Below are 27,144 nucleotides of genomic sequence, written 5' to 3' on the forward strand. Positions count from 1 at the left end.
ACGAGACCTCCTGAGGTTCATATCAACACCCCCGCCCCAACACACCTCACCTGAGGCCCATGATGACCTTTGACCCCTGCCCCCTCTGGAGCATGGTTCAGTGTCCTGGAGCAAACCTCATACAGTAGTTCCCACTGCTGATTGTTTTAGGTCATTTTGTTTCTGCCATCTCTGCTAAATCAGATACACTGAAATAGTAGTAATAATTAAATAATAATAATAATGATAATAATAATAATAATGATAACAAAGAGGCACTGGTTGCCTTAATTTCTGAAGTAAAGTTGCACTGAATAACTTACAAGTTGTATCGGCATGAAACACTTGAGATAAATTCAAACAGATCTAGTGAATAATATAACAAGGCATTTATTCCAGTAGAAAGTATATTAAACTATGACATGTGAGGCTTTTTACAGGACACTGACAGAGAACCTTTGTATTTATAGAAACTTTTTTTTTTGTTTTTCAAAAAAGATTATTGCTCTTTGTAGTTGTATTTCTTTTAATATTAAATGTTTTTATTTCATTCCAGTGATGCGTACATCCCATTTTGATACTTGCGTTCCTATTGTATTTTTGCTTTTTTATTTTATTGTACTCCTTTTATATATTGTGCGTATTTTGTTTTTTCTGTTCTGACTTAGCGTTGCAAACATTTGAAGGCTTAGCTCCGGGGTTCTTGCGCTTATTTGGGGAAAAAAAAGTTGATGTATTGGCTGTGAAAGAATGAAAAGGACTGCGTAGAGTTCAAAGAGACTAAATCTCACATATCAGGACACTTTTAACATCATGTTTGGGATGTTAGCAGGTCTGAAACAGATTTCTAATTTTTTCCACTGCGAATACTGACTGAAATTTTAAAAATCCAGCTAAAAATTAATGTTTACCAAAAGAAAAAAACTGCTTTTTTCCTATACAAATATTCATATATTCATATTTGAGATGTAAGGACCCTGTTGGCTATGCTTCAGACATTTTGACTTAGCTCTGTCTATATTATGTCAATATTTGGCTTGATATTCTACAAAGTGGTCAGTCAGAGCAGCTTAAAGGGCTACATTTTTCAGGTTGCTTTAACAACTCTTGTGTGCAGTCAAGCAGCAAACTACACGGCAAAATAACTATAGTGTTGTCTTTCTTTTGTGGAATAGTTTGACATCATAGAAAATACGAGTGAAAGTTAGCTCAGTTAGCCGTGCAGCTAGCAGTCTGGACTGGGTGCTGAAACACTGAGGAGATGTTGGTGTTTGAAGCGGTAGCACTGGAGCTTTGTACCAGAATGGGCTGCAGCTAGCTGCTTAGCATGCTAAACATGCTTTGCAACACAGTACATAGATGTCATAATGTTTTTTTTATTACATACTGCATCTTTAATGAACCTTAGATGTGCTGGCAGACTTACTTAGATTGAGCCAGGCTAGCTTGTTTTCCAGTCTTTGCGCTAAGCTAAGCTAAGCTAAGCTAAGCTAAGCTATCCACCTGTAGCTTCATATTTAGCATATAATACCGAAGAGTGGTATCGATCTTCTCGGTTCAATCTTGGCAGAAAAGAGAAGAAAAAATATTTCCCAAAAATGTCAAACTGTGTCTTTTTTTTTTTTTTTTGAATGTCTGATGGAACCACAGAATCAACTTTCCTGCGCTAACTATATTTTTGCCTTAAACCCTGCGATGTTTTTTGCCTTAAACACTTTCAGCAGTTGCCAAAAAACCCTTTCATCCCAGAAATGAATTTAAAAAAGTATCTATTTTTGTAAATATAACTTGTTAATAAATGAGGAAGTCTAAATGTGTCTGGGATCTGTCAGTTTATGAACCAATCTATAATTCATACCGAGTCTATTTTGGATGTTGTTGATAAATTATGAACGTGAGATGTCGTCATGTTTTTTTTTTTTTTTCCTGAATGTCTTCTGGGTTTGTTAATCGCACATGATGGCTTTAAATGTCGTAACTCTCCATTGCAAGTGTCTTACAGATGGGTTTGTGAGTTTCTGAGCTTTATTGAAACACGTTCTTTCATGTGTGTTACAGTCCTCTTATATCACACGAGGCCAGTTCACCTTCTGTACATTCAGTTTGTTGTTGTTGTTTGTTAGTCAGATGAGTTTTAACCGATATCCTCCTGTCAAAACAAGCCAAGAAACATTAGAAACTGTATTTTACAGCTGAGGATGAATCAAACTGTCAACCTAATTAGATCCCAGTCCTGTTTAGAGACTAGAAAACAAGATTTGTGTATCAAAGTCTCATATTTTAAGCTTTGTAGATCAGAGGCTAGACCATCAAAGACTTACTGTTCAATCTGTCTGTGCTGTAGTTCGGATGCATTGACGATGCTCCAAGGTAGCCAAAACTACATTCCTCACAGACTCTACAAAGGTTCTATCGGAGAGATAAATATATTTTTTATGTTTTGATCATTTTTATGGAAAATTCTCCTCCAGCTGAGACTGAAACTAGCAGCCGTTGGAGAGCGTTTTCCAGATCAGTTTCATTTCCACGTTGCTCCCGTGTAACGCCACTCTGACTTAGACTTTCTGTCTCTTTGCTTTCAAATGAATAAAGTATTTTCCTTAGTAAAAGCATCATATCTGCGGTTGTGTGTGGTTTGTTAATGGAACTCACTGTTTCCATCAAGGAAAAGAAGATGAGACAGTATTTCCGATTATATTATGTTGTTAAGTAGTTTGTTTTACGACCACTTACCTCCAAATCAAATGACATTACCGTCAAACTTTGGCTGGCAAATGTCAGCATCGCTAACGCACTAAAAGATGGAGAACGGTGTCGTAAATAGTACCCGACAGTCACTAAAACTTTCAATCAGCTCACATAACATCGCTTTTTAAGGGAGTCAGGAGTGACACATTTTGTAGATAATTTGTTGACATTTGTTGGGAAACAAAGGATCCTTTCATTCATTACATAAGATTACTGTATATTTGTCATACTACAAAGTTTCAGTAAGGTTATATTAATATAAAGGACAGTTGTGTTCAGTGTATTATACCAAAAATTTTATTCATTTATTTATTAGAAAATACTTTATTTATATCCTTGGTGCGCATTTCTGTCGAGGAGTGCGCTAACACTTTTAGCTTAGCAGCTACAGTGAAGATTTCAGCTTTAAAATGAGCATAAATAACATATTTTCAAATCAGTTTTGGATCTCTGGGCTTCTTGAAGTGTCGGGTTATGCTGGACGAGCTCTGTTAAGACATCTTGTGGTTTAAGGGGTTGTTTTTTTAAAGTTTTAAAACAAGTCCCCATCTGCTTCAGTTGCGGAGGAGAACGCTGCAACACTTTTCTGCTGTGACGCTCCAGAAATGTTTTGTAGGACTAAGAAACTTCACCCGACTTTCCATCAGCATGGATGAAACGTACATGTAACTAACAACATGCACATTAATGCATAGAAATAGACATACGGCTAAAAACAAGGACGACAGAGATGAACAAAAATGGCCGAAAATAAACAGAACTATTACGTACGTAGACGTGGGTGTAAATCTTTGACTGGCAGCCAAGCGTGCAAAATAAGAGCAAAAGCTGAACATTCCCGAATCCTGAAAATGTTAACGTCAGTGGATGTTACGTAGACGCGACTTCAAAGCGTTTTTCTGTGCAACTTTAAATCAAGTTAAAACCAAACTCCATTAGGACAGAAGGGAGTCTCATGGCTAACACAGCGGGCTGTAGACGAGCTTCTATGTCCTCCGTCATGACAACGATCCTAAAATAGATCCACAGCAGCGCCTCGTAATAAGTAGTGCGAATTTCTCTGACAGTCCCGAGACAATACACAGTCCCACAGCCTCACAACAGTCCAGTCTCATGGTAACGCAGCGAAGAGGAATTCCAGTGTGGCCCCAGTTAAAGTGCATCGTGTTTGTCGTAAGAATCAATGTGAACGTTGGATCAGACTCTCTGAAATGTGTGATGAAACAGAGAGTCAGTGGTTAGATCAAGGAGACGGAGTCTGATTTCACACTTTGATTCAGGGTTGCAGGCGTTTTTTAGACACGTGTTGATTATAAATGAAAAATCCTTCAATCAGGGAAAAAAGTGAATGTTCCTGCATTGTTTTTTGTCTTTGTTATCCTGATGTGAGCCTGATCTCAACAAATATAATGTTAGAATGTAAAATAACAGATGAAAAGTCATGCAAAATTAAAATATAAATAAAAAACAATGTTCAAACCAAAGAAATACACAAGTTAACTTAGGTCAACTTGTGGTCACCTGTCGCTGTAACGTCTGGGATAACTGTAATCACGATACTTTTATGAGTAATTAAGTATTTTCTACATCATAGTATTGGAACTTTTACTTGAGTAAATAATCTGAATACCTTATAGTAAAGTAAAAGTGTAGAAATACTTTGTTACAGGTAAAAGTCCTGCATTTAGATATATATTTAAGTAAAAGTACAGAAATATAAGCATTAGATTACATAAAAGTATACCAAAACTAGAAGTACGTATGATGGAGGATGTATTATTTCAGAATAATGTGTATTATTGGATTATAATCACTGATGATAGTGTGACGACTTTAAAAATTGTTTTCTGTATATGCTGTGTAGCATGTAAATGTCTTCTTGGGTACACAATAAAGTTTTTTCTTGATTATATTACGTCATAATCAATTTTATTGGAGTAAATTGGCTAAATAACTTGCAATTATAGTTCTCAGATAAAAGTAGAGGAGTAAAAAGTACAATATTTGCCTCAGTTGTTGTGGAGTCGATGTATAAAGTTGCAGAAAATGAAAGATACTTGTGTAGATTACAGTTACTTGAAAAATATACTGACTAAATGTACTAATTACTCTCTCTGCAGCAACTGTACACATCCTATGATGAAATTGTTTATGGTTTATAAACAAACAGATGGTGCCCCGCAGAAATAAAAGCACAGCAAGGTGACATTCAGTTCACCTCAGGTCAGCGGTGACTGTAAAACCTGATGGCTCAGTGCAATGAGGCGTAAAAGGAGGCTGACACACGCTGGCCTGATGTTTGACAGGATGACCTACTGCTAATGACAGAGGAGGAAGGGTTTACATGATGAAGGGCAGAGTGAGAATATGACACACACACACTCAGATCATAATATGGACAGTGTGTGTGTGTGTGTGTGTGTGTGTGTGTGTGTGTGTGTCTGTCATTAGTGTTAGAGAGGGAGATACTGAGAGGGTGCATGTGTTCGTGCGTGTGCGCTCACCCTCTGCCCTACTTTCTGACTGATGATGCTGCAGAAAGGAGGAGGAGAGGGAGTATCCCACAATGCCACACTGCTCGTCCCATGGGCCAGATGGATGGATGGGTGGACAGACAGACACGGAGGGATAATGGATGGACAGACAGACAGATGGATGGGTGGATGGATGGATGGATGGGTGGATGGATGGATGGATGGAGGGATGGATGGATGGATGGATGCTGCAGTTAGTTGTAGTCCGCTCACACTGAACGTGTCTGGTGTCGCCGCCCTCTCAGCAGCTCGCGCTTTCGCTGTTTTTAAACCCGTGTCACATCAGAAACAAATCAAATGCACAACTTCCGGGCAAATATTTCAAAATAAAATGATTTCAAAGTAAGGTCAAAGTTGTATGATCGACTATTTATGTATGAGGCACCACTTGTGACAAAAAATTAAAATAGAAAACAGTAAATTGCAAATAAAAACAACAACACTGTTTGAGTTATGATCATGTTTTGTCCTAAAATATCTGTTTTATCACCACTGACATGGCTGGAAATGTCCTGAGATGTTGTCAAAAACACCTGGTTTTGTTGGGATAAACATGGCTAGAGATGTCCCTAACTCTCGTCCAACATATCCGTGTTTTGTCACACAAACATGGCTGGACATGTCCTGACTTCTCGTACAAAACACCTGGTTTTGTTACTACAAACACAGCTGGAGATGTCCTAAGGTCTCATTAAAAATGTCTGATTTTGTCTCACAAACATGGCTGTAGATGACTTCTCATATAAATCATCCGGTTTTGTAAGTGTAAACCATTTTGTGTACACAAAAACAAAATTTGTGAAACGTCTAGCTTTTATTGTGAAGGCTGAGACGCTCCACTTCCTGGCTGACGTCGGCAGCTTGACGTACTCGCTTGCTGTTGGTCATTAAGGGCTCGTGAGTGCAGTTCGGTCTGTTGTCCAGGCGGCTGCGCGTGCTGCCGTACCTGGCTGCAGTATATAAAGGCAGTCAACGGTCAGAAATCCCGACGGTCGAGCCGCTGACAGCGTTAGCGTCCCGTTATTTACCCCCACTCTCCTTCTCCACCACCGGCGTCCGTGCCCCCTCACAAGCCGGGAGAGACGGGGGTCCAGCGCGGATAGCGTGGACTGACCAGCATGGACCCCCAAATGAAAGACCGAACCAGCCCAGCGACGGGGGGCTTCAGCGGACGCCTGGCCTCTCTGGGAGCGGACGGGGGAGACTCGGAGTCCGGAGCCGGCTCGGAGGAGGCTGCCGTGGGCTGCTGCAGCGATACGTTCAGCAGTCTGCCCGACATGGAGCAGGAGACACTGGAGGAGAAATTAAGAGGACTGGCGTTCAGAAAACAGACCTCGTATCGGTGAGTTGGGGAGCTGGGAGGATGCTGGGACAGGATACTGGTCAGGGGAGGATGTGTTGGGTCTTGTCTGCCTGTGTATTCATGTGTATTTTCTATTTTTCAAGCTAATGCTATTATAAGAATTGAAATGTTAGCTAGCTGGAGCTTATAACCACAAACACAGCAGAGACTGGGGGATTACATTAAAGCCTATTTTGCTCATTTGAATGCCAAATTCTCACAAATACACATCATGCTGTGGTAGCCTTGTCCAGGCTAGCCACGTTATGGTCACCATTATGCTGTTAACAGCCTCGACATCGCATTGACACACACACACAGACACACACATGAGCAGCAGCAGTTTAACTCATGTCACTGCTGGATCAAAGCAGTTTATCATGTACATCAACAATGCGTGTGTGTGAGTGTGTGTGTGCATCTGCCTGTGGTGTTGGAGCATGTGAAGGGGGTTAGGGGGAGAAACAGTATTGATTTTGAGGCTGTGTGTGTGTGTGTGAGGGTGTGTGTGTGTGAATGCCAGCAGCAGCCTGACACCCCGGTGCGACTGGCAGCTGCTGTTGATAGTGAAAACTGGCCAGGGACCAAACACAACACACACACACTCACACAGTCACACAGCAGTTTTTGGTTGTCAAATGTCACTGTCAGGAATGCGTGGCATCCATCTATGCAAGTGTCTGTCATTTTTTTTTTCTCTGTTTGTGCTCCGTCTGTGTGTGTTTGTGTGTGTGTGTGTGTGTCAACCTTTACTGGAAATGGAGGTCAAATCAATCATTTTCGCTTGTTTTTGTCTGATTTGGGGCACTGTGACAAGCAAAGCAAACGTGAAAGTTATTATCCAGAATGAAATCAAGCTAACGTGCTAAATAGCCAGCTATATTCAACCCAGTTGCCCAAATACACGTCGGCAATGTACCTTAAGAAAACCATGGATATGTTGAAAGTTGACGTTTCTTTATGCTGCAACTTCTTGAGGTTCAATTTCCCATTTTTTGTTGAAGCAACTCTGTGTTTACGATATGGTTCGACACTGGTGCCACAGCCACGGCCAGAGATGTTCCGACTTCTCACGTAAAAAAAACTAATTTTGTTGCCACAGACATGAAGTATATCTACATGTATGATATAAAAAATGTCTGTCTTTTGTCGTCACAAACATCCTTTTCCTGTTGCCAAAAACACTGCTTTAGATGTCCCAATTTCTCATCGTAAAAACCCAGTTTTGTTGCCACGAACACAGCTGGAGATGTACTGATTTCTCTGCAAAAATAATGTTTTTGGCTGCAAATTGTCCAGAGGTCTCACTAAAAACATCTGTTTTCGTCGCCACAAACGTGGCTGGAGATTGTTCCGACTTCTAATCAATATTATCTGGTTTGCCTTGTCGCAAACTGATGTCTTGTTTAAAACAGAGCTGGAGATTGTCCCATGGTTTCCTGAGAAATATCCAGTGGTTTCACGCTTACATTACAACACTGTGGTCCCTTGTCAAAAATACGAACTGTGGTCACTGGTGGCCTTCTTGTCTGTAACTGCACCACCCTCTCCTCCACCTCCAGAAAAGAAAGTCAGGTCATAAATATGTAATGTGAACATGATATAACAAAAATCAGTAGTTTGCAAAAATGTTAACTGACAACATTTTATCCTGGCAACTGGGCTGCTTTATTCAATAAATTCTATTAAAAGTTAAACAAGGTTCATATTAGTTTTAATCCCAGCAATAAGTAACATCCGAATTAGATTATAAATGGGTCATGCAAACATATTAAAAGACAATAAACTGGCCATTTGGGAGGAAATTCATCTGATTTAAAAAAGAGATGGTATAATCCTATTACAATCCATCGGATAGATGATAATTTGTCCTGTTGACTATTTTCCACTTTTTGAAGACCTTTAGTCTGTAAACACTCAGCTGAGTAAGCAAAATGCATTACCCAGGGAAGACACACCACTCCTCCACTTTTATTGTATCATCATTTACAGAGGCTTTCTTCCTCAGGGTGTTTTCCCCGGGGAAACCATTCCTGGTTAAGTGAGGTTTCCAGGAGGTTGTTCTTCAGGGGAGTGCCACAGCTGGCCTCTCTGATTTTATGACTGCAGCAGTAGTTTATTCTGATAAATCTGATAAATCTGTTGCCTCAGTCACAAAAAAAAAGAAAAGAAAAAAAGCGGTAACCTGATGAAGGGGTGAATTTGGGACATTGTGCATGTCAAAACCCTTCGCTAATTCATGAACGCTGGAGGACATTAATGTTTGGAGGTGCTCTGATCACTTTTCAGATACAGATGCACTCAAACCTGCTGGTTTATTGTGGCAGACACTAACTGGAATAAGTGAATGTTTGTAAAATGGTCGTGTTTTAAATGTGGGGATATTGTTAGCCATACTTTGGACCTATTGACTTATTCCTGCCTGTATGATGGTCACTGTGTGTGTGTTAATCAATAGTTATTTGATGCTTGTTGCTCTGCAAAACAATACTTGTTTTGGTCATTATCTAATGCATCTAAAGGTGCTCTGTGTGTCAGGTTACAGCTGACTTTTTACAGCGGTTGCACCTGTATGAATGTGTGCAATCGAGCAGCAAACCACACCTCCGGTTAACTGTTATGCATCCCATGTTACTCATGTTTCCTGTCCTTAAAGCAGTAGTTCAACAGTTTGGGAAATGCACTTACATTCGCTGTATTGCAAGGAGTTAGATGAGGAGAAGCTGCACATCTGAAGCTTAATTAACACATTTTATATTGTCTGTGATATCTCAGAAACACATTGAGTGAAGTTTTTTAAATTTGGCCCAAAAAGTTTTGTCTCAAAAGTCAACTTTACTGTGATAAAATGTTCTGTGGAAAGTGTTTTGGCCATTATTCAACATTATAACTCAGAAAAAGCATCTTGACTGGAGCTTGAAGGCATTCAATCATGAGGCAGTAATTCTAGTTTCATGGTTGCTGTTTTAAAGTGTTTGCATTGCATAAAAAAAGCATTGTTGATGCTTTCATATCTCATAAACAACACCTACTGAGTCATCTCAGCGCTGTCTTCATCCTGTGTTATACAAACAGACGGGCCAGTTAGCTGTCTCTCTTTAATGCTGCTAAACGCAACACAGTAACTATTTAGTTAAAATCGAGTTATAACCTGTATCTGACTTTCTGACACGTGTTTTTACTGTATAATAAAATATTATGTCATAAAGATGCGTTCTGTCAAAACAGCTACAATACAAACCACAACGCATCACTACAGCCCAGATAAACCCAGAATTTAAACGGTGATACTGAAATTGAATTTTTTTCCCTTGTAAAAATCTAATTGATGTAATTTAATACCTTGATTAAAAACTATGGCGCAACGTCACAAGGATTCAGTCTGATCGACACAATCAGGTCGGATTGGAACAACTACAGCAGTGACCTTCGAATTAAATGCTGCTTTCCATATTTATCTCTCTCTTTATATATTTGATTGAAATGTGATGGGGAGTTAAAGTGACAGGATCATTATGGCAGGAAATCTGCGCTTTGGATAAGAAGAAACATAGTGAGAGGGCAAGATTGGGAGAATATTTTCCACCCGTGTCACCCTCTGCTCTGCAGCCTCTTCCAGTCATTTTAGTCAGTGCTCATGTACTGTAAACGGCTTCAGTGGAGTCCCCAGTTGGATTAATTTCATTTGGAAAGAACATTTGGCTCATGTAACTGCGACCGTTGTTTGTTATTATCCACAGCAGTGGATTGAAGTGTGCGTCTATGGTGAATTTACCAAAACACTCACGAGAGAACCGGCTGTATTCTGGACTTCAATGGAGATTTGTCTTTACTGTATTTTTAATCCTGCGCAGTCTGTTAATTGTATGTTAGGATGAATGCAGTCTGGTACCTTCAATCACGCCAGAAATCTCTCTGTGTCATTTTCTAGCACTTCTCTGCCATACAAAACAATCACAGGGACACGCAGGAGCGTCAGTTACATGTCTTGGTGTTGTTCTGACCTTTGACCTCGTTGGATAAAGCTATGTATAATCTGTGAATTTTCCTCTTCATGGACTCAGCCATGTGGAGGGAATGGCATTAGCCGGTCAGGAGAGATGATTTGTAAGAAGGTAGTTTACATAGCTTTGAAGTGGCCAGTGCCAAGAAGAGAATTACCATATGTGGCAATATGAAAGAGCTGAGAAATGATGCCGTCGGACATCAAAGCCAGTGTGTGTGCTTTTGTGCGCTGCGTTGTGGTATTAATGTGTTTATGGCAGTGTAAGGCACGTGTAACTTATCTGCCAGACATTCGTCACACTTTGTGAGTGTGTGTGCTTTCCAACTGTCCCTCCTTTTATCTATTCTTAGCTGTCTGCCTGCATGACCGTCTTCCCTTCATCAGAAAGACAGTCGCTCTGTGTGTGTGTGTGTGTGTGTGTGTGTATGACACCAGCCAGTTAGTAGGCATGCCAGTTAGTCTGTAAGACATTACTTCAATTAGCCAGTCAGTCAACCAGCTGGTCACTCAATCTGTAAGTGAGTCAGGAAGTTGTTTTTCGCGGCACTTCCTGCCTATCTGTGACAGTCAGGTGGTCAGCAGTTCATTTGAATGTTTTTTTGACTGTCCAGCTGTCAAGATCGTTTAGTCAACTGCGGTCTGGAGCTCATAAAAGACTAGAGCTCATGTGTACGTCACAGCCCTGATTCTCCGAAATCAGAATCGAACAGTCCACCCAAAAGTTTTAATGCACTTCTAAACAATATCTAGGAAATGTTTGCAGCCTTACTGGAATATGTTATTACTAATGTCCCAAATGACTGATGGCTGTAATGAGATAAACATATAAAATATTCAGTGCCACTTAGTGCTGCGGTTTGGCTGTAATTAGTTAGATATGGTGAAATATATATTGGATTTTGCCATACTGTTTATACTGTGTGGTAACTATATTTTAATGTCTCTGGGTGTGTCGGGCAATTATGGGCAATGACTGCAACTGCACTTTGTTATGGAGCATTTTTTTTTTTTTTTTACCAATTAATGGCTTGTGCCTAATGTGAAGCCTTCAGATTGTTTATTTAGTCCAACAACAGTCTAAACACAAATATTAACTTACATTTTGTATGTGACAAAAAACAGTTGAACATGCAGCTGAAGTCCATTAGCTGATTGGTTAATTGATCCATCATTTCAGCCCTATTGGCAAATCAATAATGAGAAGTTATTTATGGCAGTCTGGGAGATTTACCTGAAATTTTTTTTTTAATATATATTTTGATCTGTACAGTGTACAGGCAGTATTTTGGAATTATTTATCTAATATTATAGTTTTCACTGTTCTACAAATCGATCTTAGGGTAATGATTTGATTTGATTTACAATAGAGCAAACACTATTCACCCAAAATAAAGATTCGGCAGTTCAACAAAAAAAGGTCCTTTGGAGATTCAACACTAGATAAATCAATCATGATATTAGTTTGATTATCTTTAAACAATATTTCACAATGCAAGATCACAAATAGAATACCCAAGTTAAGTTTAATCCAAGTAGCAAAACTCATTTCACATGTAAAACAAAAACCCCACTAACTGAATTGAATTTTACAATTGTATGGAATCATGATCTTTGACAGCAGACTTTTGTTTAAAGGTAACAATGCGTGACCATGTAATCACATCACAAGTTGAATAATATTAAATTATGGCCCTGCTTTAAAGCTAGTACAAAACCAGTAGAAGCTCGAAATATAATGAAGTGAAAACCGAAGCCTTCAGCTGAGCTCTGCCTCTGGTTGTTATTGTAAGACTGCATGCTGTTGCTGAATAATAAATACGAGCACTTTAATAGCTTCTGTGATTTCCCCAAACAGACTGGCAGAAGCTAGATTCACTTTAAGGTGTGGTGAGCTGCTGTTTCCTATTGTTGGTTTTTTGTTTGTCTGCACAAAGATTGATTTGTCCCACTGTCAAACAACACAACTGGCTTTTTCTTTGATCCCATGAAATGCACTCACGGTCAACATTCAGACTTTAATGACTACCTGAACCTCTACTGGAGCCTCCATCTGGCAAACCAAGTCGCTGCCCCCGACCCTGACTCTGCTGGTAAAAATACACTTTTGCCAAAGAGGGAGAAAATACAAAGAATCAAACTCTTTGTTTCATCACCCAGCAGATCATGTGAGCAGATTTCACCACCGCCTTCGTGGGAAATGGTGCAGAAACAAACTGCCACAGGACAGGATGTTGTAACATTATCCCTCCACTATTTACAGCCCACTTCACAAACAACAGATCACAATAAGTGCTTGTCATACCACAGTCCAATTTACTTTGTGTTTCAAGTCTTCGTAGGCCATGAGACAATATACAGCAGGGACAGGGAAGAAATACTGCAGAGTCGCATGAAAAACAAGAAGAGGGCGAACAACATAAAAAGATATAGATGTATCTCATGTTGCTACCGCTGTGCACCACCTGCAGGGGTAAACAGTGATCAAAGGCCTTTCATCATTTGATGCTGCTAGAATATAAAACTCTCTTTTCAGCCTTCAATTAGGAACAAAACACAGAGGGGAGAGGGGGAACCGAGGGAGGGATGAAAGGGAAGAAATATTCCAGACAAAGTCAAAGTTGTGTCACAAGGAGGAGGACAGACACGGAGGAAGTAAAAATGATGACAAGACAACCGTGACAGATTGACGCTGATTATAAGATGATTACTGTAACGCCCAATGGGGAACTGATACAGGAGTTGAGGCAATAAAAGGTTAACTTGGTCTAAAAATAAAACCAGCCTGATAACTTGTATGACTTCAAAGACTGTCTCCCGGCGTTAGAAGGAGGCATTTAAGGTCCCTGATATATTTTTAACAATTAAAGCCACAGCTGCTGCTTATTGAGGCTGAGCACGGAGATGAAACCGATCCACCGGAAAAGATTTCTCAAGTCTACCTAATATTTCAAACAATGTTCAAACCCAGAAAAATCTAAAATTTTGTTCAAGGTGATGCTGCGTTAAAGCGGAAGTACCAAAAACTGCAGTTCGGTAGAGCCCAGAGCTTCTGGAGGAATAAACACCAGGAGTCGAGACGCAGTGTGTTTGTTTCGCTAATCTTTATATGTGAACACAGATAGCTTGTTAGCCTTAGCCAGCATGGTAGCTTCCAGTGTCTATTTTGGAAAAAGCATGTTGGATTTCATTTTCATTTTGCTTGAAAGGTGCTACATAAATCAGGATTGATTAAAGAAAACAACTCTCATAATCACATGCCACTCATGACTTTAGAACATATTTAGTTTAAATGTGAGTCTTTTCTTTCTTTTTCCTTTTTTCTAATGAACATTTGCGCTTCTAAGTTTCTGGTAGAGAGGAATGTTGGAGTTGAGACTTGTAGCAAAGCCTGTATCAGATTTCATAGGCTTACTTACCTCGGGGCACTTAAAGGCATTCATTAATTTTTAACCTTGTTATACGAGTCCTAAGTTCTTTTATATAAACAATATACACGGGTCAACAGCGAGCGAGAACGAGATGTTTCAGATTTAGCAACCTCTGTAATGCCATGCTGCTGACAGTAATCGAGCAATATGTCACAGTGCAGCACAACAGCATTGGCGTCTCCCCTGGGAAATTAACTTTGAAAGGCCAAAACAGAAGAAAATAATCATTATACACAACAGGGGACAGCATTTAACATATTTGCTGGTTCAGAACAGTTACAGTTTGAATTATGGAACAGCAGGGAGTACTCACATATAATCTTTTTAATCTCTTGGTACAAAGAAAAGATGTATCAGGTTTTTCTTTGAAGTGTCTGGTATGAATCAGATTTTGACAAGTGTGGAGCATTTTACTCTTTATCTTTTAAAGAAGTCACTGATAGGGGATAAAGGACGAGGTCACATCTGTCACGCCACATGTTCAAATGGCACCATGGAGTATAGGTCATTAATATTTGGCTCACTAACTTGGCTTTTCTATTTTTAGCCATACTATTGGTGCTGTCCACCACATTTGTTTTAGACTGATATCTAAACAGTTGTTGGATAAATTCTTTTTTTTAAAGTTTTCTTCTGCCTTTGTTGTTTGATAAAGCATCTGAAGACAGACAGGAAAGGGAGGAGAGGATTCTGTTGTTAAGGTCCGGTCAGGTTTTGGCACAAAGACAACTTGATCGGGGTTTTTGCAAAAGAACATGGTCTTGCTCAATATGCCTGTTTTTGTCGTAAGAAAAAATGCTGCAATATGTTCCAAAGTCTCGCTAAAATACTTGTTTTTGCTCGCCAGAAAAATGGCTGCAAAATGTCCGAACATCTCGCTAAGACAGCCCGGTCTTGTCACCAGTAAGTTAGCTGCAAAATGTCCCTACATCTCGTGAAAAATACCCTGTTTTGTTGTCTGGAGAACTGCTACATAATGTCCGTAAATCTTGCTAAACATGCCTGGTTTTGTCACCAGGAAACGGCTGCATAGTCTCTCAACATCTCGCCATAAATACCCAGTTTTGACGCAAGAAAAAATGGCCGCAAAATCTCCTGATGTCTGGCTAAAAATACCTGGCTTGGCAACCAGAGAAATGGCTACAAAATGTGCTGATGTCTCATTAAAAAAATAAAAAATGTCTGCAAAGATTTCCCATCATCTTGCTAAAAATACCCAGTTTGGTCACCAGACAAACGTTTGCAAAATCTTGTTACATCTCGCTAAAAATACTTGGTTTTGTCAACATAAAAAAACGGCTGCAGAATGTCCAAACAACCAGCTGTAGGTCTACAAAATGCCCCAATTAATTTTTAGGTGTTCTTATATATTGTATACATAGATACAGTGATTGTGGTGATCCTCTGACACCATGAGGTTCACATTTGCACTTTTGTGTGAAATCTCTTAAAGACTACTGAATAGATTGTCATGAAATTTGGTGCACACATGTCACACTTGTAGGATGAATTGGAATAATACTAATCCCCTGGATGCTTCATCTTGTTACGCTCCTTTTATGTAGTCTGTGACTGATTAAATAATTCAATCCCTTTGCAACAACTACAGGATGAAATAGTTGTTATGAACTAGCACAAAGAGCTCTTTACCTTGTGTTTGTCTGTTTTTTTTTTTTCCTTTTCCTGTCAGAGCTAGAGTGGATTTAATCAATAAAACCAATGAGAGAAGAGAGCTGCACCTGAATACACCTGTATGCTCAGTAGGAGGAAGAGCTGCTCTCTTATGTTTTATACAAACATTGTGTGAGTCGTTTTTGTAGCGCAGTTTGTGTTAAATTCAGTGGAACGCTTGGCTCAGAGTCCAGGCAGATTAAAGACACTCATGAATTTTTTAAGCAGACGATCAGAGCACCGATTGTTGATGAAATACAAGGCTTACTGACACAATTTCCCTCTCTCATCCTCCAAATGGATGAACAGATATACATGCATATTTATGATACTCTTTTCCCATCAGGAGGAGGAGAATTAGGAGGCGGAGAGATGAGCTGCGTGGAAGTATGGATAATTCAAGAGACATGGTCAAGTGCTGCTATTTTAAGCTGCAGTTGGCTTTTTATCAACGGTCTTGTTAATGCCAGATATCGCTAGTTCATCTTCTGTGACGACTGGTATATAGAGCTGCAATGATTGTCATAGTTTTCAATGTAACCAATGTTGCACGATGTTTAGGCCTACACCGACTGCATTGCTTGCCTGCCATCTCCGCGGTTATTCCACTTTTCAATCAATAATTAGTTGGACACTACAGTTAAACTCATATGCTTTGTGAAGAAGAGAATCAGCACCAAGCAGCAGATGTCACATTTCACTTATAATGGGAGTAAAGAGAGTTGATTTGAGGATTTGATGTCCTGGATTTAAAAGGAGTTGGTTACCTCACTGAGAAGTTGGAGGTGTGCATCCTGTTGCCTGCAGCTCTTCATCTAATAGCTCATTTGTGTTCCATTACTCCCATAGACTGAATATAAATACTCTGTAACATATTTCAAACTGAGTAGAAATAACAGTTTTTCTTTTGTTCTGTTGCATTTTTGATTAACTAAGTGTTAAACTTAGTCTACCTGAAGATAAAAGTCAGTTTGGGTTGTGATGTTAAGTTGCATCAGTATGAAAATGTTTCAATTGTATTAGCAGTATCATATCACTTTATTGATATAAAATCGATATATTGCTCAGCCCTAAACAACCTTCTTTATTGCTCAGAGGCCTTTTCAAACATGTTCTATACATGATGACAGAGTGACTCTCAGGTTGAAGGTGAGGTCAAGATAAACATAAACATTTCCTACAGGACGGATGCTGTGATACTGCTGGTATCTCTTCCGTCCTCAGTCAAACATGTTGAATAATGTGCGTGTGTATGTAAGTGTGAGTGTAAGCATGTGTTAATCATGACGTGGTGAGTTTCTCAGCCCCTTGGACACACTAACACCCTCTCTCTTCTATCTTTCTTTGCACACACGTATAGACAGACAGAGATGTCGGTACATCCCTCTCCACCGTCTCTGTTTAACACTGTTCCAGTTGGCTGGTGGTGTGTTTGTGTATACGTATGCACATTATCACTCATTTTCTGCTCAGAAGAAGAGGAATGATCATGTCTGTCTGTCTGAGGAACCGTAGTGAGATTTCTGAGCTCACTCTCTCTCCTTTCCTGGCCTTTTTTAGGAGTGTTTGAGAGTGTGAGCATGTGCGTATGTGTGTGTGTGTGTTAGGGGTTATTTTGCCCATAATGCACTGTGCTGAGGTATTATGCGGGGATTGGCTGACAGGAACCGCTCCTTATTAGTCGTCTGGCTGGCTGTAAGAGGCTTTCTCTGCTTGGAAATGAAAAAAAGAGGGCAAGAGGCGAAACAGACGAGAAAAGAGAAGTGAAGAGAAACCTTGACGTGTTGTAGATTAGTCAATTACTTCCTTCTCCATCAGACACTTGAAATGTTGTACATCAGTAAGACTTTTTGTTAAATGTCCTCTCACTGTGATCACCGTCTAAATGAACTTTTTCTGACCCGTCTGTCAGGAGCCACTATGAAAACATCTCCTCTATGTCTTCAGAAATTACCTGATAAAACAGGGTGGTGACCCAAAAGACAACAGCATGGCAGCTAAATTAACAAAGACCTGTCATGATTTAGGGTAGGAGACAGAACACACTACCCACTGTCACTTTATATACCCTAAGTGTATGTTAACATTCCTCTGATGTAAAGGAAAGAGGCACAGAGCAGGGATGAGCTGTACATTTTGTCTAGGTTCAACAAAACGGCATGTGTTGAACCTTCTACAGTGCACACACTCATTTGAGAGGTTTTTACCGCCTGGAAAAGACACAAAGAGTGTTCATGAAATGCTTTATTGTGATAATTTTAGACTCATGAGTCAACAGTTACAGTTCTTTATTCATTCATAAGCTGGAAGTAAATTCCCCTTCACTAAGTCCTGATGAAAACATAACAAGAAATTGAGACAGCACATTCATTCTGTACCTGCTGGGTTGTAATATTTATGATTGACACTGACTTGCTGCTGTATAAAACACGATTTAAGAGAAGTTGACAGTAACAGTGAAGCTCTTGCTTTGATCTGTGGAGTTGTTTTGAAAGGTGTTCCTGATTAGATTTTTGTCTGTAGTCGCAGTAAAACAGTGTGTTAACGTGGTTAACATTCATCACTGAGAACAATCAAAGCTTGACGCAGCTGTATGTAAATGATGTGGATGGCGCTGACTGAATGATTGACTGACTGAGTGAAAGGACTGGATTGCTTTCTGTTGGTGAGATAGTCTGCTAGCTGGAGGTCTTAGGTTTAATCCAAGGTCTTTTTTTGGCAAGTCTCGCCACTCAGCAGCCATTTTGACAACGTCCAAATGCAGTTTACTTCGTACGAAATCTACCATGTCCATAATCTGCCATGTCCATAATCTGCCAGTCCGTAATCTGCCATGTCCGTTATTTGTAAAGTAAAGATTCCAACACATATTACCAGCCATATTTTGACAAACACAGAAGTCCTGTGATAACATTACGGTGTGTTCCATTTCCAGTCAGTATTTACACGTTGGTATTCCCGACTTCCTGAAAGCGTCCCAGTGCTTCTGTCAGACGTAGTTTTTTTTCCAAGTTCCATGTACAGTGGACTTGGACAAAGAACAAAGTCTGAATGCAAATTGGTATGTGGGTGATTTAGGGTGGTATTTCTTTTTAAACAGCTGTTGGACAAGTGAACAGGTAAAACACATCAGCTGCGCCTTTATTGTGGCAATATTGAAGTTTAAAAGTGAAGATATAGAAAGTCAGGAGCAGTGAAAGGTTGCCAAATTCATGTACAGCAGCTTTTACTTAATCTAAAGAAGCTTCACGTGTATATTTCTGCTTGTAACACATGTAGAAAGTGGGTAAAACTACTTAAAACGATATTAATAATGTATGCTGAAGAACAGACTTCCTCTTCTCTAGTGCTGCAGAACGCCTAAATGACAACTAATGCTGAACAAATATTTTCCTCTTCCCTCTATTTTAGATGATGACAGATTGTTGCTACAGCTTGAATCGCACAGATGAAAAGCTATGCGGGCCTACTTTTTCCCACACAGAACATTGATCAGGATTCAGTTGGGGAGTTGATAATGAATCTGATCAAAAAGCAGAACTGATAAAGCCGTTGATGTCAATAGAATGGAGTATCACTCTCTGGTTCGAGTGCCTCCGGACTGTGTGAACAGTTGCCTGGCTGGTTGTGTGGGCGACGGGTTAGCTACAGTAATAATCTCTTTTAATCTCTTTTTATAGTTGGTTGAATGTTGTTGCAAGTCTTGTAGATATCGAGGTGGAGATGGAGAATCACAAGTACACTGAGAATTGGCTATCCAAAAGATAAAGAAACAGGACTTTGAGAGGCTATTGCAGGGATTTAAGCTCACAGTCGGGGCTCCTTCATGAGACAGTTGAGGTCATATGAATTGAAGCGCCTTCCATTGGAGGTTTTCCGGGTACATCCAACTAGTAGGAGACCCCTGGGGAGAGGGACATCTGGACTGCCTTGATTAGCCTAGATTACATTAACGGACGGATGGATGTGTGGATGGATGGTGTTTCTATCAGCCTTTAGCTTACTCTTCTTCTTGTATACTAAAGTACATCTACAATATTTACAGTAGAGGAATAATGGCATACATAAATACAAGCAGACACGGGAAGGACACACAGGTGGATTGTAATAAGAGAACTAAACAGAGTGCAGATCGAGCCTATAAAAGAAAATGGAAAAAGAAACCTTACCACTCTGACTGTGCTTCAAAACACAACACAGCACTCTCCTCCAGAGAGAGCAGCAGTCGTTTTCCTGGTTTGTACTTGAACGGTAGCACCTCCTCTCTCCCTTCCAACAGGCCCATCTGTCTCGTTCGAACCGATAATGAACCTGTGGAGCTGACTGCTGAGGTGTCACTGACTCCATCACTGCTGCTGAAACTCTAACACTTTGCTCTCTCTCTGTCTCACTCTCATATCAGGTCACGCTCGGTTTAATGGCAGTGCATTTACATACATTCGTGTTGCAGAATACACAGCGGGGAAGCATGCAAAATAAAATGTTGATGAAGGTTCTCAGTCATCCAGGTCATTCCACGGTAATTCTGAGTGCTCTATCGTAGGCAACTGGATGTGTTTCAGTTTCTTGAAGACGTCTCACCTCTCATCTAAGTGGCTTCTTCAGTTATAACTAACTGGAGGGGAGACAGAGTTTGAAAGCCTGCAGCTCCATTCCAGCTGGTTAGATTTGAAAAAGCCTCTTGGATGAGAGGTGAAGCGTCTTCAAGAAACTGAAACACATCCAGTTGTCTATGATACAGCACTTAGATTAAGATATAAAAGCAAAATATGATATCAAAAAAATAGCTTTTAGTGATTAAAATAGATGAAATCCCCTTTATTATATGAACACACAATGTGCATGATAAACATCTAGCATGGAACTGCAAGGAATACTCTATTTTAATAAATAAGTATAATAGTTTAATAGTTATCCCAGCTTGTACTTGGTGAGGACTCTCAATATTGACAGTAAACTGAATATATTTGGATTCTGGAAAAAGACATTAATGACCATTAATCATTAGTTGCAGCCCTAATTTAGCATGTTTTTTATACAAATACACTAAATTGCCTTCGCTATACCAAAAATGTAAAGTACTCGTGTAAGTTTAAAAGATGCGTTCACCCAAAAATGAAAAAGATGTGATTACCTTCTCCTTAACAACTGAAGTAGGCGAGGACATGTTTTAAAATGTAAACATCAATCAATAAAAACATAAAATAGTCCTTTTAAAGCTGAGATCTTTATCTGCTAAGGTACAAACATTAGCACGCACCTCATCTAAAGTGGATGCACAATCTCAACACGTGTCTTTAAATTTATTTGGACTTTTCTTTTGGATGTAATTTGGGCTTCCAGAGATTTGGATCGTGCTGGAAAACCAGTGCACAGCCATTTTATGTTTCTTTCCGTCGCTATTTTACATTTTTAGATAATAAATCTTCTTCATTCTTTAGGAGAATGCTGCAACATGTGGGTAAATAGAAAATGGCAGAATTTTTTCACCACAATCAGGTGGACAATTTCTCCTGCCGTGGCAACTTTGCTCTGAAGGGACAATCATCGCTTCTATTTTCCTTATTTTTCCGTCTTCTGAGAGAGATTGAAGCTTTTTTTTTCTCCACTTTCTGTCAGCGTCACGAATCCTGGAGTAGTTCTTTTACACATGAAACACCTATTTTTTTTTTAAGTGCAGAGGAGATTTTATTTTCAATTCAGTATCTAGGTAACAGTAGGAAATAACATCTTTCACATGCCTCCACAATTTAATTACCTACCATGATCTACCTCACAATTTCCACCTGTTTTTTACTCTCAGTCTTTATTTTTTGAGCTCTTCTGCCAGATGGATTCCTGAGCTAAGAGCCTGACACAAAGGGGCTATTATTTATTTGATTCATCCCCATCACTGTATTGTCCGGTGTAATCATATTTAAAATGCATTATTGATGGATGAGAGAGATCTGTAGCTCTGAGGCCAAATGGTTGACTAATTTGGTGAAGCTCGCAGCCAGCTGCTCCGTCAGCTCCACATCACAGAGAGGAGAGATTTTGGTTTTAGATCGCACTATAATGTTCTATCTCTCAGCTGCTGTACAGCACATCTGCATCCCTTCCTATTTATAGTTTCCTATTACTATGCACACACATGTGCGCTGCCATTATTGTAAACACGTATGTGCTGCGGGGATTAACCCCGGCCTTTTGGAAGTGTCTCTTTGTGTCTGTGTGTGTCTGTTGTGTGTGTTTGCGTGTGTCTATGCAGGTAGGATTACCGAGCGCTCAGTTAGATGAGTCCATGCTCAAACTCAAAACACACACACACACAAACACACATATAAAAATGCCGCTCTATACATCAACATATATCTGTTTTTTTTAAGTTTTTCCTCCTCCTTCTCCTCAGTTAAGAGTTTCTTTTGCTGTTTTGCATTTCGTCCCTGACTCAAACCGATGCACCCACACTCACACACTGGCTCGCCCACACACACATTAAAACACACAGTCACACACACACACGCACGCACACACGACCTGGCAGACCTCAGCTGCAGAGACACGCTATAATTAGTGAGACAGCATCTTTATCTCGCTCTCTCTTTCTGTGTGTGTGTGTGTGTGTGTGTGTATGTGTGTGTGTTTGTGTGTGCACTAATTGCTCAGGTCAGATGAGAGTCATTAGTAAATAATTAATTTTACTAGGCAGCTGTAGCCTGATGTTAGAGACAGCACGCTCACCTCGTTTCATCGCTCGCTCACTTTGTTTTACAGTAAAGATTTGAGATTTCTTTTCACAAGTTTCAGTAATTATTCGCTTTTTGTTCCCAGTTTAACTTCTATTTTTTCTGTTTTTGCATCTGCCATGTCCCAAACCATCTGTTTGTCTCTTTCTGTCTCTTTTCTATCCTCCGCTTTTTATCTTTTCACCCTTCCACATCTTTATCTGCTCTTCGTTCTCTCTGCAGTCTTTTCTGTGTGTATGTGTGTGTGTGTGTCTATTCTAAGCAGTAAAGGTCAGATCCAGATGCACAGCGTGACTCTGATGCCTCCCCCACATTACATGCTCGCTCTCACACACACACATGCACACACACACACACACACACACTGACAGACTGTAATTATGTAGGTGTCAGAGGAAGATGTGAGGGAGAGAAAGAGAGCATGGGTGAGGAGGAGAGGGTAGTATCACTCCTGTGTTCTGGCTGCGGTTCATGACATGTCTTAACTGATTGTAGAGTAGAATATACATACTGTATTATCCAGGGCTGACCCACAGTGCCTCTGAGCTTCGGTCGTTGCCATGGTAATTGGTCACCAAATCAGTTTTCGAGTGCTGTAGGTTCAAAGCGCGGATAAAGAGCTCCTCTATGGAATTTATTTGGCCTCAAAACCTGCACATATGAAAAAACAGGCATGTATATGTTTTTTATGATACGTGCACACAGAACAATATCGGCGAGCGGAAAAACTGCGCGTGACTGCTCATCAGTTACTCGTTTTGGAGGACTGTCCTCGTCTGTCAAGTCTGAATAATAGGGATGTAACAATATACCGAATTTTGTGATATTGCAGTAAAGAATGCCTTATTTTTCAGTGCCGTTTTTTACTATAAGGGTGTCTCTTGTCCGGCAGTACAACCAGAGGGAGGGAGGAACTGCGACTGGCTGCTGTATTGTTGTGCAAGTATACATAGTCCAATGGCTACTTTGCGTTTGTCATGGCTGGCTACTTTTATTTAACTATTGAAGGAAAGCAAAAATATCCCTACTAAAAACAAACTGTATACAAATAATAAATGCAGTACACATCACATTTATTGTTAAAGGACATTTGTTCCTTTTTTTTTAAGATAACGTGAAAAATATCGCAGCATGAGTTTTTTGGATTGTTACATCCCGCCGATCAAGTTAATAAAAATTTGAGTGACTATTGAGTAGATGCTCACATGGAGGGTTCAGCTAACATCCAGCACAACTCAGTGCTCGTAGAGTAGAAATGCTCCCGTGCTGTGTCACGTGTGCAGGTTTGAGACTACGTTAACGCCACAGACGAGCTCCATTTCTCATTCTCTTTGTCAGTCTTCTTGGCTCTTTTTCGGTGGAGCCGATGCAACACCTCCTTGCTTTCAGTACCGCTTTGGATGTTGGATGGATTACCATGGCAACGGTAGAAGCCTCAAAGCTTCGAAGCATTTGGGTCAAACCTAATTTTAAACGTGTTTGATTTATTTTTCTAACTTGTTGCTCGACTGTCTGTATGTCGATGGAAATAGTGTGTTAGTGTCGTCTAGTTTTGGCATGTTTCAACAATCTTTCCCAATTTGAAATGAAACCAGTTACCATGATGTATGTCGGTGTGTGTATCTATTCATTTCAAAATGTCACAGTAACGCCAACCGTTTCTCGATTTTCTCCAAGCTCTGTTCTTGCTGATCCTGTTTCTCGTAAAGCAGTGCCATAAACCAGAGATAACTCTCAATTTGCATCTGTTAACATCCATTTGCATCAGCTTGTGTCTCTCTGTCGACATTGTGTGCATTTCGGCTGCCTAAAATTTGCATCACGCTCAATCTGAACACACCTTCAGGAGTACTTTTGCGTTAAAAAATCATCTAAAGTCTGAGTGGTTTCACCAAACATCCAAACATGCAGTCTATAAACAAACAGCCCATATTTCCAGACATGCTTTGCACCAATATTCAAATGAATCACAAAAGTGAGAAATCCAGTGAGTGTCCTGTCATGGTGTTTGAAGAGGTGTGAACACTGGATGGTGGAGCGTGTGATAAAAGTGTTCATTTTGTTTCTTGTGTTTAGCTTCTCCTTGTTGCTCACCAGTTTGCAGTACATTAGATCAAATGGAGGGTGTGCGTGTTGTTATTGACGCCTCATTTACAGAGTGCAGTATGTTTTTTCAGGCACTAATGTCTCCCGTGGGGCAGGCATTGACAAACTTGCCACTGGAACATTACCTGGCAATTACATCCCCGTGTTGTTGTACCACGTACAGCCTACGGCTCATTATAAATGGATGATATGAGATCATCAGCCGTGTTTCAGATTGTCTGCCTCTGGAAAGGACAAGTCATTTCAACATATCTGTGGGTCTTCTTTGTGACGGAGCTTTAACACTTTGACTCTCTTTGTCTTTTCTGCAGCAATAAATTCATATCAGTCGACTGGACTGTTTTGGAAAATTGGCTGAAACATTTCTTGGAAAATACACTTTTGTTTTTATTAGTTCTCATTAATAATTTATGCCTTTTCTCCCACTTTTTCGAAACCATTAAGATGGAAATCACTCTTTGTATCCGTGTGTGTGTGTGTGTGTTTGTTTCAGTATCATGTTGAGTTGACACTCAACCACTATAACTGTTAGTAGCCCGCTCACAGACACTAACAGTTCTCTCACTCTCACTCTCTCTCTCCCACTTATAGAAACAGAGTGGGTTTTCTGAGTGGGAGTTCTGGAAAATATACTTTGCTGACTCTGCCGGACAAAAAGACAGAAAACGAGAGTGAAAATCTGGTAGTGGAGCACGAGTGCATGCCTCTGAAATATCAGCTAATACAGTAGAAATTTGAATCTTGAAGAAGGAAAATGATTGTATACGTTTAATTATACGTTTAATTATTTACGTTTATTTGAATTGAATTAGAATAATCTTCTAAGGTATTTAGATATTCCTGAAAGCAAGCTTGTCTTACTGTTTTCGTACTATTAATTCATTCTTATTTCATACAAGTTGTCCTCATCGTATGCTCAGCCATGTTTTGTACCGGTGTATCCCATCTTGTTTGTCTTGGAGCCAATCGAATCCATTAGCCAGTTCAACTGAAAGAGTCAAATTTTGTAATTTCAATATTTTAAGGGGCCTGAAGATGTAAAAATTATACAGCAGCTGAAAGCATTGACGAGAGAAGCATTATAGATATACTAAAAATACGTCTTACTTTCTTCTGCTGTCCAGTACTGTTAGTCATCCTCCTTGGCTCCTTATATTTGTCATGCGACGCTTTGGGGTCACCTAGAAATTATGTTTTTATACCATACCTGCCAATTTTGGCCTGTGAAAAAGAGGGGGTGTTGGCGGGTGTTAAACAATTAATTTTCAACAACTAATTTGTTCTTTGGTTGTCTGCCAAAATATCGAATCTTGTAATACTGCTTTTGCTTGTGGTGAGAACATTATAACATTATTAAACTTTTTTATGGTTATGTGTAGACACTAGCAGCATTAAGGAAAGTCCACATTCACTGTACAGTGTGTTTAGTAAAGATCTCCTCCACACATATCCGCCACTCGACCAGTCAACTCAGGCCAAACCTGAACAAAATGCTTTTGTAGTGTAGACGTAACATTGGTGATTCGATTCTGTAATGACAGACCTGCACTTTGAACCCCCAACCAAGATAAGATACACCTTTATCGATCCTTGCAGGATGAGTTCAATAAAGAGTTTCAAGGCCCCAGCGAGATTTGAACTCGCGACCCCTGGTTTACAAGACCAGTGCTCTAACCCCTGAGCTATGGAGCCTGCTGTGCATCTGTTAAAGGTGTGATAGAACCGTAAAAGTGGAGCTCCGTTTACCTCCGAGTCATTACATTTTCCACCACATGGTATGTTTGAAAAGAATTTAGTGCAACATAAAGTTAATTTATAGACGACAAGTGTCTTGAGCTATAAAAGCAAACCATGGTTTTCACTTTCTGTCTCCTATTCAAATTCTTTTTAAGGACATGATTGCCTCTTGGTTTTTGCAAGAGATTAATATTGATTTGAAATGATGCACTGAACCATATTATGTTAAAAGCGAGCTATTTTGCTTTTTCTTTGTTTTCCTTCCCTTCACTGAATGTTAAAACAGTCAAAGTCCACTCCAACAGAAGCTCCCCTCTCCCACTGAAACGCCTCGTCAGTAGTTCTACCTTTAAGTCAGTAGCTGGTTTTAGACAGGGCACCAAGCCGCCAATTTGCCCGTCCTTTTGGCTGCTCGGTCCGCGGTTTTAGACAGATGCCGGCAAACTGGGGGTCTGTTCTGGTCCGCCGATTTGCCGCCTTGGAGGGTACACTTATTTCCGCCTCGCCTGATATCTAAATCCGAGGTGTCAATGTGTCAGCCCCTGCGTGAGATGGGCAGAGGTGTCAATGACCTGCACTGTTGTGCGACCCACAGCTGAGGAGTTTTAAAACCGGGAAACAGCTGATCACAGCAGTCAGTCCATCACTTCATCCGTGGACATTAAGATGAGCAACTGAACAGCCGCAGAGATCCAGGAGATGATAGCGTCTCCTCGGTCTCTGTAGCTGTATGGTTCTGTCAGCTTGTTGTTGTAGTGGCAAGCTAGGAACGGTCGCTACTTTCAAATTAAAAGCCCCCCGCTAAGAACCCAGTTCTAAACTCCAATGGGGTGCAATGTAAAGCTCTTACTTTGAAGACAAATTC

General features: G+C 40.0%; 2 protein-coding genes and 1 non-coding gene across 10 annotated transcripts in view; 2 read left to right on the forward strand and 1 right to left on the reverse strand.

The window, feature by feature from the left end:
• Window positions 1-2,594, forward strand: part of creb3l2 (cAMP responsive element binding protein 3-like 2) — a 31,342-nt gene extending 28,748 nt beyond the window's left edge. The window contains exon 12 of the mRNA XM_030440691.1: window positions 1-2,594. This exon is cut by the window's left edge and continues 62 nt beyond it. Within this exon, the coding sequence (XP_030296551.1) occupies window positions 1-14 (14 nt within the window). The 3' untranslated portion in view covers window positions 15-2,594.
• A 3,532-nt stretch (window positions 2,595-6,126) lies between these two features.
• Window positions 6,127-27,144, forward strand: part of dgki (diacylglycerol kinase, iota) — a 75,896-nt gene continuing 54,878 nt past the window's right edge. For 4 of the 8 annotated variants that reach the window (XM_030439693.1, XM_030439697.1, XM_030439698.1 and 1 more), the window contains exon 1: window positions 6,128-6,603. In XM_030439693.1, coding sequence (XP_030295553.1) covers window positions 6,380-6,603 — 224 coding nt within the window. In that variant the 5' untranslated portion in view covers window positions 6,128-6,379. Of the gene's footprint in view, window positions 6,604-27,144 lie in introns of all 8 variants that reach the window. The other 4 variants (XM_030439695.1, XM_030439701.1, XM_030439696.1 and 1 more) reach the window with 3 other exon arrangements.
• On the reverse strand, window positions 26,162-26,234 carry trnat-ugu (transfer RNA threonine (anticodon UGU)). The gene has a single exon. It is a non-coding gene; the product is annotated as a tRNA-Thr (tRNA).

Source organism: Sparus aurata, chromosome 14 (genome assembly GCF_900880675.1).
Source record: "Sparus aurata chromosome 14, fSpaAur1.1, whole genome shotgun sequence".
Lineage (NCBI taxonomy): Eukaryota > Metazoa > Chordata > Actinopteri > Spariformes > Sparidae > Sparus > Sparus aurata.